This window comes from Phaseolus vulgaris, chromosome 9 (assembly GCF_000499845.2).
Source record: "Phaseolus vulgaris cultivar G19833 chromosome 9, P. vulgaris v2.0, whole genome shotgun sequence".
NCBI classification, from domain to species: domain Eukaryota; kingdom Viridiplantae; phylum Streptophyta; class Magnoliopsida; order Fabales; family Fabaceae; genus Phaseolus; species Phaseolus vulgaris.
In genome coordinates, this window is record NC_023751.2 from 17,841,603 (window position 1) to 17,856,455 (window position 14,853).

Genomic DNA, 14,853 nt, shown 5'->3' on the forward strand with positions numbered 1-14,853 from the left:
GAATAATTAATCTGTGTTGGAGATGGGACCTAGAGAACTATTGAATGGTTTCATTTTTTTCTTTTTTTGACAGGTTGCTAGAGTTTCAGTAATACTTATAGCCTCAATACTCCTCTTTCAAATTTCGGTCCTCAATCTCAAGTGAATGCGAATGCGAAATGGATGAGGAAACCGAAAAAGACACTTTAATAATTGTGGATCGGCCTGCACGACGGTACAGGTCTTGGTCTGTTTGATTAAGGAGACCGAGTCATGGTAATGACCCGTCGATACATACCAATATAGACGTTTAGAAAGAATTAGTATTAAAAGTGTAGAAATAAGAATGATAATTAAAAAAAAAGTAAATAATTATAAAATAAATTCATTATTCCAATAATATTTTAATTATAAGATATTAAAATTGAATCTTTGACTTGTTAAAATTTAATAAGACAATAACTGGTTTGGGATGGAGGAAAAAAAAAGTGTAGAAGCGAAGAGCGGAAGGAGGATATGCTTGCGATCTCATCTGATTTGCAATTTGGCAGCAGAGCAGAGCAGAGGAATAAATAGAAAGATGTGATGAAGTGATTGTTATTATTGAAGATTGAATCCCAATTGGCATGGAGACTTATCCCGGAATATCTCCACGTCCGCTGCTACTTTTGTTCGTCTTTATGGTATGGATCTTTACTCTTCTCTCTAATTTCTAATCCCTCCTTCATAACTCTTTCCGTTAATCTTCTCCGCAGCTTCTCTTTTATGCTCTGCATTCTTCAGACGTTTCAACAACTAGAAACCGCCTCAATCCCGATGAAAAGGTTTTTTTACCCGACACCATTGTTTAAATCCACGGGATGGAGCCAGCAATTAGCTTATATTCTTAGTAATGATTTTATGCAGGAAATTGATATAATTGCAACATACAGCGATGCTTCTGGCCATGTTCGACTTGCTAGGTTGAAAATGAGGGATTTATCTGATTCCTGGATCTGGGAAAACCCTACTAATGGAAACACCGAGTATCAAAAGAGCTCCCAGGTACTTTAATTTGATTTCATCCTTTTTTTTTCCTGTTCGAGTCGATCTGTAATTTGGAAGGATTTAATATCTAGCCAGATTACATAAACTGTGTGGTGAATTTCTGTTATGAAATTTCCAAACATTACTTCACCTTAGAAGACTTTGTAAGCCATTCACCACACTATTCTAAATGGAGGCTACTGTGAAGAGAAAAGACACCACCCCAAGTTAAAGGGGGTTCGTATTATATGAAGGGAGAAGAATCCCTTATGGAAGAGATGTGAGAGGGTCTCTTGTGAGTGAAAGTATTGTCATTTCTTGTAACTCTTGAGTGAGAGACATAGGATTGTATGGTAAATGCATTTTCAAGTTTGTCTTGACAACTTGTAATCCATGGACATAGGTAAGAGGTTTTGGCCTTGTTAAATTTGTGGTTATGTTGTTTTTCTCTATGGTTTGTTGTTCCCATTTTTCATCCTTGTTGAAAATGGGGTTTCCCCAACAAACTACAAACTTTGACCACTAACTGTCTGGTCATTTTCATCATCCAGGAATTGATGGAATCGTTTCAAACCGATTCAAGTTTTGAAGACAATCCCAAGCACAACATAGATGAACGATATCCCGAAGAAAACAAAGTTGAAATTCCCCGTTCCTCATCAATGACACCGATGAAGATCAAACGCCAAGTAATTATCTAGTTTTTCTCTTTCACTACTCAAGCAAACAAAAATAATAGGGACAGACATGGCAGTTCTCATACAAATGTTATATATAAATTTGTATAACTTTAGTCCAATATTATAATTTTAGGTGTTGTCTCTTAAAATTTAATCATATTTCTTCATTTTTCTTTGTTTTGTTCCCCCAAATATTTTGTTTTTGTGATTGGTCGCCTCTGAAAAGGGCTAATCTCGCCATGAATAGAGACAAGTGGAAGAATGTTTCTTCAGTATTTTGTTTCCTTCTTGTTGTTTTTTAATATTTTTCTATCCACTAGGTAATGCGGCAAGAAAGAAGGAAAGCTCGTACCGCTGAACTTACGCAGGAAAACCGAGAAACTAACAATCGCGTTGTATCAGCAGCAATTAAACACACTGAAGAATTTGATACCACTATCAAGGGAAAGTATAGTATATGGAGGAGAGAATATGAAAACCCAAATTCTGATTCCACTGTGAAACTCATGCGTGATCAAATAATAATGGCCAGAGCCTATGCTAACATTGCAAAGTCTAAGAACAAGACTGATCTATACGAAGCTCTTGTCAAGCACTCCAGTGATAGTCAACTAGCTATAGGAGAAGCCAGTTCTGATACAGAGCTTCACCCTGGGTATTTATGTATTTCCTTGGTCTTGTTTCTCTAGCTTATTAGGTTTTTCCAATTTTCATGCAAGGTTACAATTTATTGCATTTGCTAGAGCACTTGATAGAGCAAAAGTTATGGGTCGTGTTCTTTCCATAGCAAAGGACCAACTTTATGACTGCCTGTTGGTGGCAAGGAAGTTAAGGGTGATGCTTCAATCAACCGAAGATATAGTGAATATACAGAAGAAAAGGAGCGCATTCTTGATTCAGCTGGCTGCAAAAACTGTGCCCAGACCATTGCATTGTCTTCCTCTACAACTTGCAGTGGATTATTACCTGAAGGGATATCATAAGAAAGGAAATCTTGACAAAGAAAAGATTGAAGATCCATCTCTATACCATTATGCTATATTTTCTGATAATGTGCTGGCTACATCTGTGGTTGTTAATTCTACTGTGCAAAATGCCAAGGAACCTGAGAAGCATGTGTTCCATATAGTGACGGATAAATTAAATTTTGCAGCAATGAGAATGTGGTTTCTCACCAACCCTCCTTCTAAAGCAACCGTTGAAGTTCAGAATATTGCTGATTTCAAGTGGTTGAATTCCTCGTATTGTTCTGTTCTACGTCAACTTGAATCAGCAAGAATCAAGGAATATTACTTCAAAGCTAATCATCCTTCCTCCCTATCTGTTGGTTCTGACAATCTAAAATATAGAAATCCTAAATACTTGTCAATGTTAAATCACTTAAGGTTCTACCTTCCTGAAGTTTATCCAAAATTAAACAGAATTCTATTCTTGGATGATGACATTGTAGTGCAGAGGGATTTGACACCTCTTTGGTCAATTGATTTAAAAGGTATGGTGAATGGTGCTGTGGAGACGTGTAAGGAGAGCTTCCATAGGTTTGATAAATACCTAAACTTTAGCAATCCACTGATTTCCAATAACTTCAGTCCTGAGGCGTGTGGCTGGGCATTTGGCATGAATATGTTTGACTTGAAGGAGTGGAAGAAACGAAACATCACTGGTATCTATCATCGATGGCAAGATATGGTAAATTTCACTAATTATATTCCTTCTTCTAAGGTTATTCATATATAATTATCTGAAAATCGTTTTTTGCATCATACCAATGTTTATTTTCTTGTTCAGGTTCAATTTCAATAACCGAAAAGCCATAATGTTCACTGTTTTGTAAATGTAGATAGATAGTTGTTTCTTGTTTTCTGATGTAAGAATTAATCGTTTTGCAGAATGAGGATAGAACCCTCTGGAAGCTTGGAACCTTACCCCCCGGACTAATCACCTTTTATAATCTGACCTATCCGTTAGATCGAGGCTGGCATGTTTTGGGACTTGGCTATGACCCGGCTTTGAACCTAACAGAGATAGATAATGGCGCTGTTATTCACTACAATGGAAACTACAAGCCATGGTTAAATCTTGCTGTTTCCAAATATAAATCATACTGGTCCAGATATGTTACCTTGGATAATCCATACCTTGGAGTTTGCAACCTTGAATTGTGATATTTTTTTCCCTAAACTAGCATATTGTTCCTTCTGAGAATGGTACCTAACTAGAACGTAATATAGTTTTTCTTTTAAAAAACCTCAAATATGGTTCGGTAAACATTTTGATCGTCATGAAATTTGCGTTCCTTATTAATTTAATCCATGACGTCATCATAAATCAAATTTAGTTCTTTGTGTTGATAATTGCTAATCAATACGATTCGAGAAATTTGCAGTAATCAGTTTAATTTCAAACATAACGAACTTAGTCATGAAACTTCACTATTTATGGCAAAATTTAATTAGAAAGAAAGCTAAAAGAATTAGTAATATAAACAAAAGATTGCATGGTGGTTTAAACAAAAGATTTAATATAAAAATACTTATGATCAGTGAGTATTTTGCACGATAAAAAAGAAAAAGTTTCATCTTAATATTAGTAATAATAAAATTACAAAAGACGGATTTTCAGAATATATTGAATAAGGACTAGTGTTTACCCCCGTTTAAAAAATAATATTGAAATAAAGATTGAAAGATGTGTCGCGTTTAAAAGATAACATTGAAATAAAGATCGAGAGATATTATATATTCTACATGACATGAAAAACTACTAAAAAAAAATATTAAAAAAAAATATTTTGCACTACGCTCTAAAAATAAATAATATTTTGTTATCTTAAAAATATTAGCAATCAAATAAAATATTAATAACTATGAATCTTATAAGAGTTTCCGTTGAAGAAAAATGACAAAAAAATTAAAAATGATATAGGAAACTAAAACTCATAAAAAAAAAACACTAGTATATATATAATTTCTGTTTTGAAATTAAATATATATATATATATATATATATATATATAAACTTATCTGTTGAAAGGTTTAATTTCATAACATGATTTTTTATTTTATTTTATTTTAATTTCAATATTTTGATTTTTTGCAAAGCATGTAAATTAATTTCTGTAGTGTTATATATTTATTAAATACACAAAATAATTAACAATGTCCGGTGAATGACGCCAACCACTAAGCTAGCTCTAGTATAAATCTTGTTAGAGAATAAGTTGAAAATAATTTTTATTTATAGAAATATATGCAAATTTTGAAAGTGGATAGATATTTTTTTAAATCTCAAAATTAGCCTTTAGTAAGTGGTTCTAAATTGTAATGAATGGCACTCTGGAGCCTCAACATATCTAGCAATATGGTAAATGAACACTTCAATCAATATAGTATTTAATTACTATCTTCATTATTTTTATACGGAGAGAAGTTATAGACAAATTGTTGTTTCGGAAAATTTGCATGAATAAAAACACCATTTTAATATAGATTTTTTAAAATGAAAAGTTTTTTTTTAAATAATATTTTATAAATAATGTACATTAAAATAAAACTTTTTTTATAAGAAATTAAAGGAAGAGAGTTGTGAAAAATGCTTAACTTTGAAGCATAAATAAAAGGAGAAAAAGTGTGTTAAGTGGGGCTGGTGCCGCCAAATGCATTTGTTGAATGACTTAGTGGCGAAGCATGAAAGAGGAATAGTCTAACTGTGCGGCTCTGAGATGATCTATTAATGTCTTTACACTCCTCAAGATCTGCATCGCATGTCAAAAGAACCCACTCTTGAGCATCGTCCAAATACTTTAGCTGACTGTTGCTAATCTCGTTCAGATTGAAACGTCTTGCAATCTCCATCTGCAAATCTCTGAATCCCCAATTTGGTTGCAAGCTGAAACGGATTTTTTCATCTCCAAAAGTAGCTTTCACCCTAAAGCTACCACTGCCCGTGTTCCAGACACTGTTAGTTTGGGGCAGGGGAGGTAGAGCATCCAGGCTTTGAATGGGAATGGAAATGGGAATGGGAGGATGATGGGTGAAATGCCTTGCTTCCCCTTGGACTTGGATTGGTGCGCCAATTAGTGATTGGTTCTCTGACATCAGAATAATGTCATCGTTGTTGTTATTGTTGTTGATGATAGCGGTTGATTGGTTTGAAGTTGGGTTACAAGTCTGACTGCAAGACGAGGTTGGGGATTTGAAAGGAGAAGTGGAAGTAGTGGTGGTAACTCCTTGGTTACTAAGCAACCCATTTTCAGAATAAAACTTAGAATTATCGTTGTTGATCTTGGTTGATTCTGAAACACCATTGGCAGAGCTCAACTCTGGAAAACTGGTATAGAAGGAGCCAATTTGAATGGAACCTTCGGCACCCTGGACGGAGTCGATCACAAGTTGAAGTTTCCTTAAGGAGTGGCCTACCTTCTTAATTTTCCTTGAAGGCCACCTTGTAATCCCATGTTGTCTGCATATTCTTTTTAGAGTGGTGGGACATACTGCAATTAGAAGAAGATAATTAAAATACTATATATAGTGGTAATGATGAAATTAAAGGGCTATGAATCCTACATACCCCCAATGCTCTTGGCAGCGTCTTTTAGGCTTCCTGCAAAGTATTGTCTAAGAACCGGCAAGCTTATGGTCTTCTCTGCCTTGGTTCGTCTCTTGTCGCCTGATTTCCTGCCACCCCTGCGTCCACCAACACCAACACCAACACTGCCTGTTCCTTCCAATTCCGAGAATACCTGTTCACTGCAGTTTGTTGTCACTTTGAACTCTTGTTTTGGCTCTTGGAGGTATTCCAGAGAGACTGAAACACCTTTCCCCTTCTGTTGGGCCTCCATCATATGTGCAATCCAGGATGATGATTCCATTTCTTTGCTATCATGAGGATGATGATGATGGTGTACCACCAATTCCTCCTCCTCCTCCTTGTCCATTACAACGTGCAAACTCCGGCAAGCTTGCTGCACTAGCATAGACAAGGAGTTGAGCATCTGCTTCTGGTCTTGGGTGTCGTGGCAATCCTTTGGCAGGAAAAACTCCAAGACAAAATCAGCGGAGACACTCCGGAGAGGAATGGCCACGGCAGCATGCAAGCCGAACATGTTCGCATAATGTGCAAGAGGATATTCAGCCTTGGTGAAGGCAGTTATGTCATTTGCAAAGCAAGGCTTGGCGGTTGTGAAAGCTGTTCCAACCACTCCTTGTCCCCCCAAAAGGTGGTACTCAGAGCACGCGTCCAGGAATCCCAACACATCTACATCTGCCACAAAGCTTGCTGGATCCACTGTTGACACATAATTCTCTTCGTTTGAATGCCCGCATCCACTCTTTCCTTGTTGGATGCAGGGAGCCCATGTCAAAGCCAAAGGCAACTCATGCGCCTTGCACACACACGTCAAAACTTCTACTATCTCATTTAATGCACCTTGGTATAACTCGTCAAAACCCTGATACACATACACATATATAATCACAATCATGTACCTTCACGCATCCTAATCAATGCTATTTACTTACTCACGTACCTTCACAGTCATGGCTGGTGGAATGAAGTTCTGAAGAGAATAGCTCCTAAAATCAACACCCTATTGATTGATCAATCTTAATCATTAACTGCTCAATTTAATGTTAAGTATTTGTTGTGTTGTGACAGAAAGCGAACATAAAATAATAATAACCTGAAGGTTGTGAAGGTCCGGGTTGACGTTGTTGGGCAGGAGAATCTCGACAACACCGAGACAAATTCCACTGCCTCTCTGAAAGACGGGAAGGGACAGAGATCCAGCACGTAGATCGTACTGCTGAACGCGGGAGTAGTCGTGAGTTCTGAGGAAGCGAATGTTGGGAGTCCAGTGATCAGAAAGCCACTCCTCCTGAAACTGAAAGACTCTTGTTGCATCCCCATTGTTGTTATTAGTAATATTAGTATAGTCAAGGGTGGTGTATGAGTCCTGATGAATCCCTACTGCACATCCTCTCCGTGCGGGCACCCATACCTGAATCACCATATTGGAGTTCTTGGCGTATTCTTTCAAGTACCCAACCGCAACCACTAATCTCTCCTTCACAGAGGAAGATGGCCCTGGATTATTCGCCCTAGGTCCAATCCACCATCTCTTCCCCACCATCAAACTTTCCGCCTCTGATTCTTCCTCAAATATTATTTCCATGCAGCTGTTTGACTTGGAAGGCTCCGTCCCACAATTAAGGTACGATCCTCCACATCCAACCCTTGTTTCCACCCAGCATCCTTCTGCAAACAGCTCATCCATAAAGTCCGTTTCTGGGGCAAAAATATCTGAGAAGCTCCCACACGCACCATTCTGCACCAAGGCTCCATATTCCATCTTCCTTCCACTAACTAACTAACTAACACCCCTATCTCCACTGATCCTGTATATAATTTATTTATAGCTTTATTACCACTCACTCAATAAACACAATAAATATCTTAGCATATAGCATCCAAAATTAACATTCAATGAAGTAGAAGCAAACATTAAGTATGTTGCGAGACTAAATCAGAAGCGTTTTATTGTCTGGTATAGCACTTGGAGCCTGAAGTATGTTGTATCTTAGGTCGATAATTGATATATAAATGCATATATTAAACAATGGTGAGAGATAAATGAAGTTAACATTAGCATGCAAGCAGAGAGACAGAGATAGAAGGAGGAATGGGGATGAAGTAGGAGACTCCCTCACCTTACAGATTCTTAATAAAGTGCGATGAAGAAGAGGAAAAGGTTGTGGAGAGAAAAAGAGGTAGAAAGAAAGAAAGGAATGTTGCTGAAGTGATCGATCTGGCGAGGGCGCTGCTTTGCTTATACAGTACTCACCTGCTCATCGAACTCTTCTATTTAATGACTCCGAGACAACTGCAAATTGTCTACAGTGTCAGTAGGACCCACAAGTTAGAAAGGAGGGGCCTCACTCCCCATTATACCAACTTACAAAAACATTCCTGCTAAAACTATAGATTTATATTTTGAGAGCTTTTTTAATTGGAAAATTCATGTGATGTTACAAACAAAACACATACCATTTTGGGGAGCTATAGAAGGAAAACAATGTATTTAATAATAAAGTAAATTTCTTATATGCAAGATAGTTTATATATATATATTTAGTAAAGGATTTAGAATTATTACAAAAATTACTAAACTCAGTTTATAAAACTGATTGATAAAGTGAGATTTGTATCATTATATATATATATATATATATATATATATTCAATGTGGGATTTGCGAACAAAAACTAAACATAAATTATAAATTGGAGAGTTTCCCTGGAGTTTGCAGTCCGATTTATGTGAGGTGAACATTTTTATTAAAACTGGAGAGAGTTCCTCTCCATGTTCCACGTGGCAGTCGTAGAAATTTAGTGAAAAAGTGTTAAATAAATTAGAGTAATACGAGATTAAAAAAAAGGTTTTAATGATATTGCACCGCGTCATGCGAATTCCAAGTTGATACCGTGAAAAGAAAATGGATCCCATTTGATTGGTGGATGAATTGACGGAAGCATCCCGAAAATTTAAACAAAATAAGAACTGTTGTTAAACCTTGGGCATGGTTATGCAAGCTAGAGAGATGGGTGGTTTTAGGTTTCTTTGAAAATGAAAGGGAATAATTCTTATTGCTGAGATTTGTTGAAATAAGATTCTCAGACAACTCATATAGATCACTTTCACTTAAGCACATTTTCTCTCTCTCTCTCTCTCTCTCAATATATATATATAAACACACACGAATAAGGATCAACATCAAACAACTTGTTAGCAGAGATTCTATTACGTTAAAGATTAATTGTGCTTATTTTAGTTAAGGGATGATTCATTATTAAGTGGGCTTTAATAGAAGTTGGAAAACATGGCACAAGATAGGTATTACAAGATTTCAAGGATAGGTAGAACGATGAGTGAGATTTAAAATATATTTTGAGAGCGATTTTTAAAATTTTATTTAAAGCAAAGAGTTATATATATTATACATTTTTATTATATATATATAATTTTATCTATAAATATTAATAGAAAATATTTTTACTTGTAAACTTAAAAACTTCAATTTTAATATACCATAAGAAAATCATTAAATAGAAACTAATTTTAGAGAACAAAAATAATTAGTTGTTATAATAACTAAATTATAGATCATTTTAAATGCTACAAAAATTATTGGTTTCTAAATTTGTTTCTACTATTGATAAATGGTTTCTAAATTGGTATCTAATTAATTACCAAATTTAGAATCTAAATAATTGGTAGTTAAAACCTTGGTAGCTAATTAAATACCAATTTAGAAATTATTTATCAATAATAGAAACTAATTTAGAAACCAATAATTTTTTTAGTCTTTAAAATGGTTTATAATTTAGTCACTATAACAACTAATTATTTTTTTTCTCTAAAATTGGTTTCTATTTAATGATTTTCTCGTAGTGATAGTTTTATTTTTTTATTAATTCCACAAAATTTAAAGGTAATTTTCATAATGATATCAAAGTTTCAGAATGAGTTGTTTGAATAAAATAAACTAGAAATAATTTATTAGTTAATTTAAGAAAAATTTATAAATAAAAATTGTAATTATTCAAATTTTATTTCATAAAAATATTTGTATAAATCAAAATTTTCTCTAGGTTTTTTAAGATTTAAGTTAGTTTTCCATCATTTTCAAACTCTAGGTTTATCTTAATGAAACTAGTAAGGGACAAAATATATTCTAGTTAAATTTGTGTTTAGAGTAAGTTTCGATTTATCTTTTTTTTCTTGAATTATTTTGCATGCTTTGAAAAATGTGTTTCCATACGTGGTTTGAGAAGTAAAAATGAATTTATGCTATAATAAGGTTGTAGTTATATTTTTAGTTTAACGTTCAACAAACTTGATCAGCATGTTTGAGTTTCTTGTGTTAAAAACAATATTTGTTAGAGTTTGATTTGGAATAATTAAATTTTCCAAATGAAAGAACTTATATACCCTTAATAATCTTTTGATGATGTATTTAGAGTAGAATTTAGTTTAGTTGTAAGGATTTGCTTATTATTGTGCACATTTGAGTTTTACACTTTGAAATCATTTAAAATGTTAAACTATTGTATATTGAATTGGAGTTTTCCCTTTCAATTAGTTTGGAAAGCTTAATATATTCATTGATTTTATTTTATAAGAAATAATATTATATGTTGGAGTAAGAATGTTATTTTGAGTTAAAAAAAAGTTGAAATTACAAGTTTTAAATAGTTGATTTTGATTTTGAGTACTTATTATTATTGTTGGAATGTTGGTACTTTAGGACAAATTGTGGGTATTAAGATATTGAATTAAGGCATGTCTTAAAGTGAGATTTGAACATGAATGGCATAAGTAAAGTTAGTTTTTCCAAAGTCAAATAAGTATTGATTTAAGAATTCATTGTGAATGGATATTGTAATGAGTTTAAATGATCCAAATTGAGTTAGAATGAGTGGAATGTGATTATTGAGTTGTAGTTGTCTTTGAACATTTTGATTTTGTCTAAAATGTTGCATATGCTATAGAATGAAATTGTTAAATTTTTGCTATTATTTTGGTTTTACTGCATAAGAATTTTCACTGATACTTCTGTTTAAGCAAAATTTTCTCATTCAAGTGGAAATAGAAATAAGTGAGTCTCTCTTCTCTATGAAAAAATCATTCAACCAAAATTTCTCTCACTCGAACAAAATTGAGGTTGAAAGTTTAGATTGGTGTTAAGTTGATTTTCGTTCAAGCGATTAAATTTTCAATTAAGCAAAAATAAAGCAAAAAATCACTTTTACTCTCACGTTGATTTTCATTGAAGAACATAAATTTTTACTCAAATTAAAAAATTTAAGACAAAAATCCTTTGATTTTAAAAATGAATTTATTTAATTGAATGAGTATGAATTTTATATATAAATGTATAGAAAATATTGAATTGTATATTTAATTGATTTATTGTCTTTATTCAAGTAAATTATATTGTATAGAAAATATAGTTAATAATGATATATCTAATATATGAAATTAATGTGACAACTTATGGTTACTACGTGAATCATTGTTTGAATTCATGTAATAAGTACTCGAATCTATAATAAAGATATTATGAATTCACGAATTCACTAAGCGTTTAAATAACATATATTAAAAATTTAGGTGTTAAGAATTAAAGGAAAGTATATTGCACATATAAAATGTAATGAGTTATGGATAGTGGATGTCTTAAATTTACATTGAATTCAAGGAGATTTTCTTAATAGGAGTTTTTTAGAACCGATAAATAAAAAGGAATCTTTGGAAACATGTTAGTAAATATTCTTTGATAAATATCCTTGAATATGAGGATTATATAGATTAGAAGTTAATGGATTATTTAAATTGTTAAAATATATGTATATGATTTTTTTATATATATAATTTTTAAAATACTAGCTAACATTTTATTGTGTAATTTTAGTGTAATGATTGTATTTTTACAAGGAACAAAGGTGAAGGCAAGTATGAAAGATCTATAAGAATGAACATAGGTATTAAATAAGAATAATTTATATTATCTATTTTTTATTTAAAATTTTAATTATATAAATAAATCCTTAAGAATAGAAAATTAATTTGTTCAAAATTAGGTGAATATAGTAGTTTTTGGGTATTCCGGGTAAATCTCACCCTATATCATATCAAAAGATCATTTTGATCTATTTAAAAAATTAAAATTGTAATTTAATTGATATGTAAGTTAATAAATTTAATATTTTTTTATTAATCCAATCTGTATTCTAATTTATATGAAATTATAGATAAGATTTCACTTTATATTTGGGTTGGTGGACAATTTTGATATGCTTTAAAAAAAATTTAAATCAACAAATGAAATTATTTTCAATTTAGATATAAAAGTTTGATATATAAAATTTAATACACTAATATAAATTAATAAAATATTTTGTATGTATAACTATTATTTTATGAAATTGATTAGTCCCTCAAACTATTTCTTTTAATATCTCTATCTCTTAATATAAAAGTAAGGCTTATATAAATTAAATATTTGTTCTGGTGTTTTATTTTTGAAAGATTCACGTAGTTCATTTAACTCACAAGCTTGAGTTAATGTTATTTTTCTTCTGAAACAGTGATCAGTTCTAATTTTGGGACATGATTTTGAATTTTTTGTAATAATTTAAAATCTAAAACTTATTTTATTAAATTTTTTTAGTTAAGAATTTAATAAGTACGCATTAAAATGAATTATGACATCACAGTAAAGTTGTGAAGACTCAATATTAAAGTTATTTACATAAAAATTATGAGTTTTGAATAATTTTTGAAAAAAAAAATAGTATGAAAATGATACAAAATATGAGTTTCTTGAGTGTTGAAGACCTCGCATCAAATAAAGATTATTAGAACATTTCATAGTTTATAAATGGATGCAATTCATTTTATAAACCGATTTTATAAGGTTAAGTGTTTGTTGGACTTAAAGTTATCCGCTATTTGACCGTTATCAGATTACTCATAATATATAGTCTCACGAGTTGGTAGCATATGTGTTGAAGCAAACTAACAAGTATAATTAATATATATAGATTAGTTTTCAATGTAAAAGTTACTTCGAAGACGATATTCATTATATTTATGTTTTTTACAAATATTAAAGATATAAGTTTTATTTATTGGTGTTTATCAATTTTACCCTTATATTAATATTTATTTTATTGTTTTATCTTGAACATTTTCCGTTATTTTTCATTCTTTTAAGCATTTAATAAATAAATAATTATTCTTATAATTAATTGGAAACTGTTTTTCTTTTTTGTTTTTAAAATTAATATTCTATTATTTTGTAAAAAGCAGTCACCAATTTTAAATTTTGAATGTGGAGCAGTTTATTAAACCTTTTGTACGACGTGGAACAATTCTTTTCCTCATATCTTCATCTCTCTTAAAAGTCATACTTGAAAAAATGCATGACCATACTCCCCACTTTCTTTTTTGTACCCTACTTCCCATTTTGTTTTCTCTTTCTTTTCCTTTTTCATGTAAAAGCATACTTTCATTCTCACTTCCCTTTCTTTTTCTATGTTTTGATTAATCTTTGTGAAACTTTAATTTGACCTTTGTCTTATGAATTTGTAATTGAAGTTTATGACTAGATAGAGGGAAAAGACTTAACAAAAGGAGTTCCGGACACCATTACAACAATCGGTAATTCTCTTTATGAGCATTTCAATTTGTGAAATACTAATTTGACATTTTTCTTATGAGAAATTGTGATTGAAACATGTGACTAGAGGAATAAGAATGGCTCAACAAGAGGAGGTAGAGGGTACGTGATGAAAGTCCTTGATCATAAGACGTTTTTTTTGAATAATTTTATAGATTTAAATAAAATCATACAGAACAATGACTAAAATATATTCTCATTTCCACATGTTTTACTGAAAATTTACTTCCAATTTGATTTTCTGATTTGTTGTCATCATCATTTATCTTTCTGTTATTCCTCTATAATTTCTTCTTTTAGGTTTTTCTTTTCGATAGTACAATCATCTTAACTTTTTATAAATTTTATATTCAAGAGACCGTCTTCAAAATAGAAATCGTGGTTTGCACTAGATAGCATATACTGTTGTTTTGTTTTTTCTTTATTTGTTAATTGTAGATGGTTAAATTTCAGAAAAAAATAGAGAAAGAAGAAAAGGAAAAACTTCAGAAGCAGCAACAAGAGTTCGTCTTCTTCACATCTTTTTTCTTAGTTTATTATTAATTATTCACAATCTTTAGACATGGAGAAACTTCAGTTAGAAGAACGTATAAAAAGGAAGACAATGAACCCCAAGACACTATTTCTTGTGTGCGTTCCTATCACTGTCGTGCTTACCCCCCACCCAAGCGCAAGGTTCCAATGCGAAGGAACATTGTTAAGAGCGGCATGTAATCTAGATTCGATGCGTGTTACATTCTTGAAAAAAAGTTGCATGTGCTTCTACATCCACTAGACAGTGTAGGGAAAGGTTGGTAGTTTTGTTTGTGAATAGAAAAAAAAATGGTTGATTTTGGGATTTGATCAGGAGGGTTAAGAATAAGGGGGGTGGCGGTGATTGAGGATATCGGGGGGGGGGGGGGGGAAGTGGTTGACACTGGTGGTAAA

General features: G+C 32.1%; 2 protein-coding genes across 2 annotated transcripts; one reads left to right on the forward strand and one right to left on the reverse strand.

Moving 5' to 3' along the window:
- Nucleotides 1-413: 413 nt before the first annotated feature.
- Nucleotides 414-3,939, forward strand: LOC137820662 (probable galacturonosyltransferase 3). Its single transcript, XM_068624846.1, has 7 exons — nt 414-662; nt 735-803; nt 886-1,023; nt 1,557-1,694; nt 2,006-2,340; nt 2,429-3,374; nt 3,575-3,939. The coding sequence occupies exons 1-7, from the start codon at nt 606-608 to the stop codon at nt 3,848-3,850; spliced, it is 1,959 nt and encodes a 652-aa protein (XP_068480947.1). The 5' UTR covers nt 414-605; the 3' UTR covers nt 3,851-3,939.
- A 1,328-nt stretch (nt 3,940-5,267) lies between these two features.
- LOC137822680 (protein NLP2-like) lies at nt 5,268-8,735 on the reverse strand. The gene is made up of 5 exons (XM_068627626.1): nt 8,393-8,735; nt 7,366-8,080; nt 7,213-7,272; nt 6,255-7,134; nt 5,268-6,177 (listed from the first exon to the last, which is right to left on the reverse strand). Exons 2-5 carry the CDS (start codon nt 8,032-8,034, stop codon nt 5,318-5,320), a joined length of 2,469 nt encoding a protein of 822 aa, XP_068483727.1. The 5' UTR covers nt 8,035-8,080; nt 8,393-8,735; the 3' UTR covers nt 5,268-5,317.
- Nucleotides 8,736-14,853: the final 6,118 nt, after the last annotated feature.

Excerpts from the sequence above, each read along its gene's own strand:
- LOC137820662 (XM_068624846.1), top strand. The coding sequence starts at position 606 with ATGGAGACTTATCCCGGAATATCTCCACGTCCGCTGCTACTTTTGTTC. Across the intron at positions 1,024-1,556 it reads AGTATCAAAAGAGCTCCCAG|GAATTGATGGAATCGTTTCA; the intron begins GTACTTTAATTT and ends TTCATCATCCAG. Across the intron at positions 1,695-2,005 it reads CGATGAAGATCAAACGCCAA|GTAATGCGGCAAGAAAGAAG; the intron begins GTAATTATCTAG and ends TCTATCCACTAG.
- LOC137822680 (XM_068627626.1), bottom strand. The coding sequence starts at position 8,034 with ATGGAATATGGAGCCTTGGTGCAGAATGGTGCGTGTGGGAGCTTCTCA. Across the intron at positions 7,273-7,365 it reads CGGACCTTCACAACCTTCAG|GGTGTTGATTTTAGGAGCTA; the intron begins GTTATTATTATT and ends ATCAATCAATAG. Across the intron at positions 7,135-7,212 it reads CACCAGCCATGACTGTGAAG|GGTTTTGACGAGTTATACCA; the intron begins GTACGTGAGTAA and ends TATGTGTATCAG.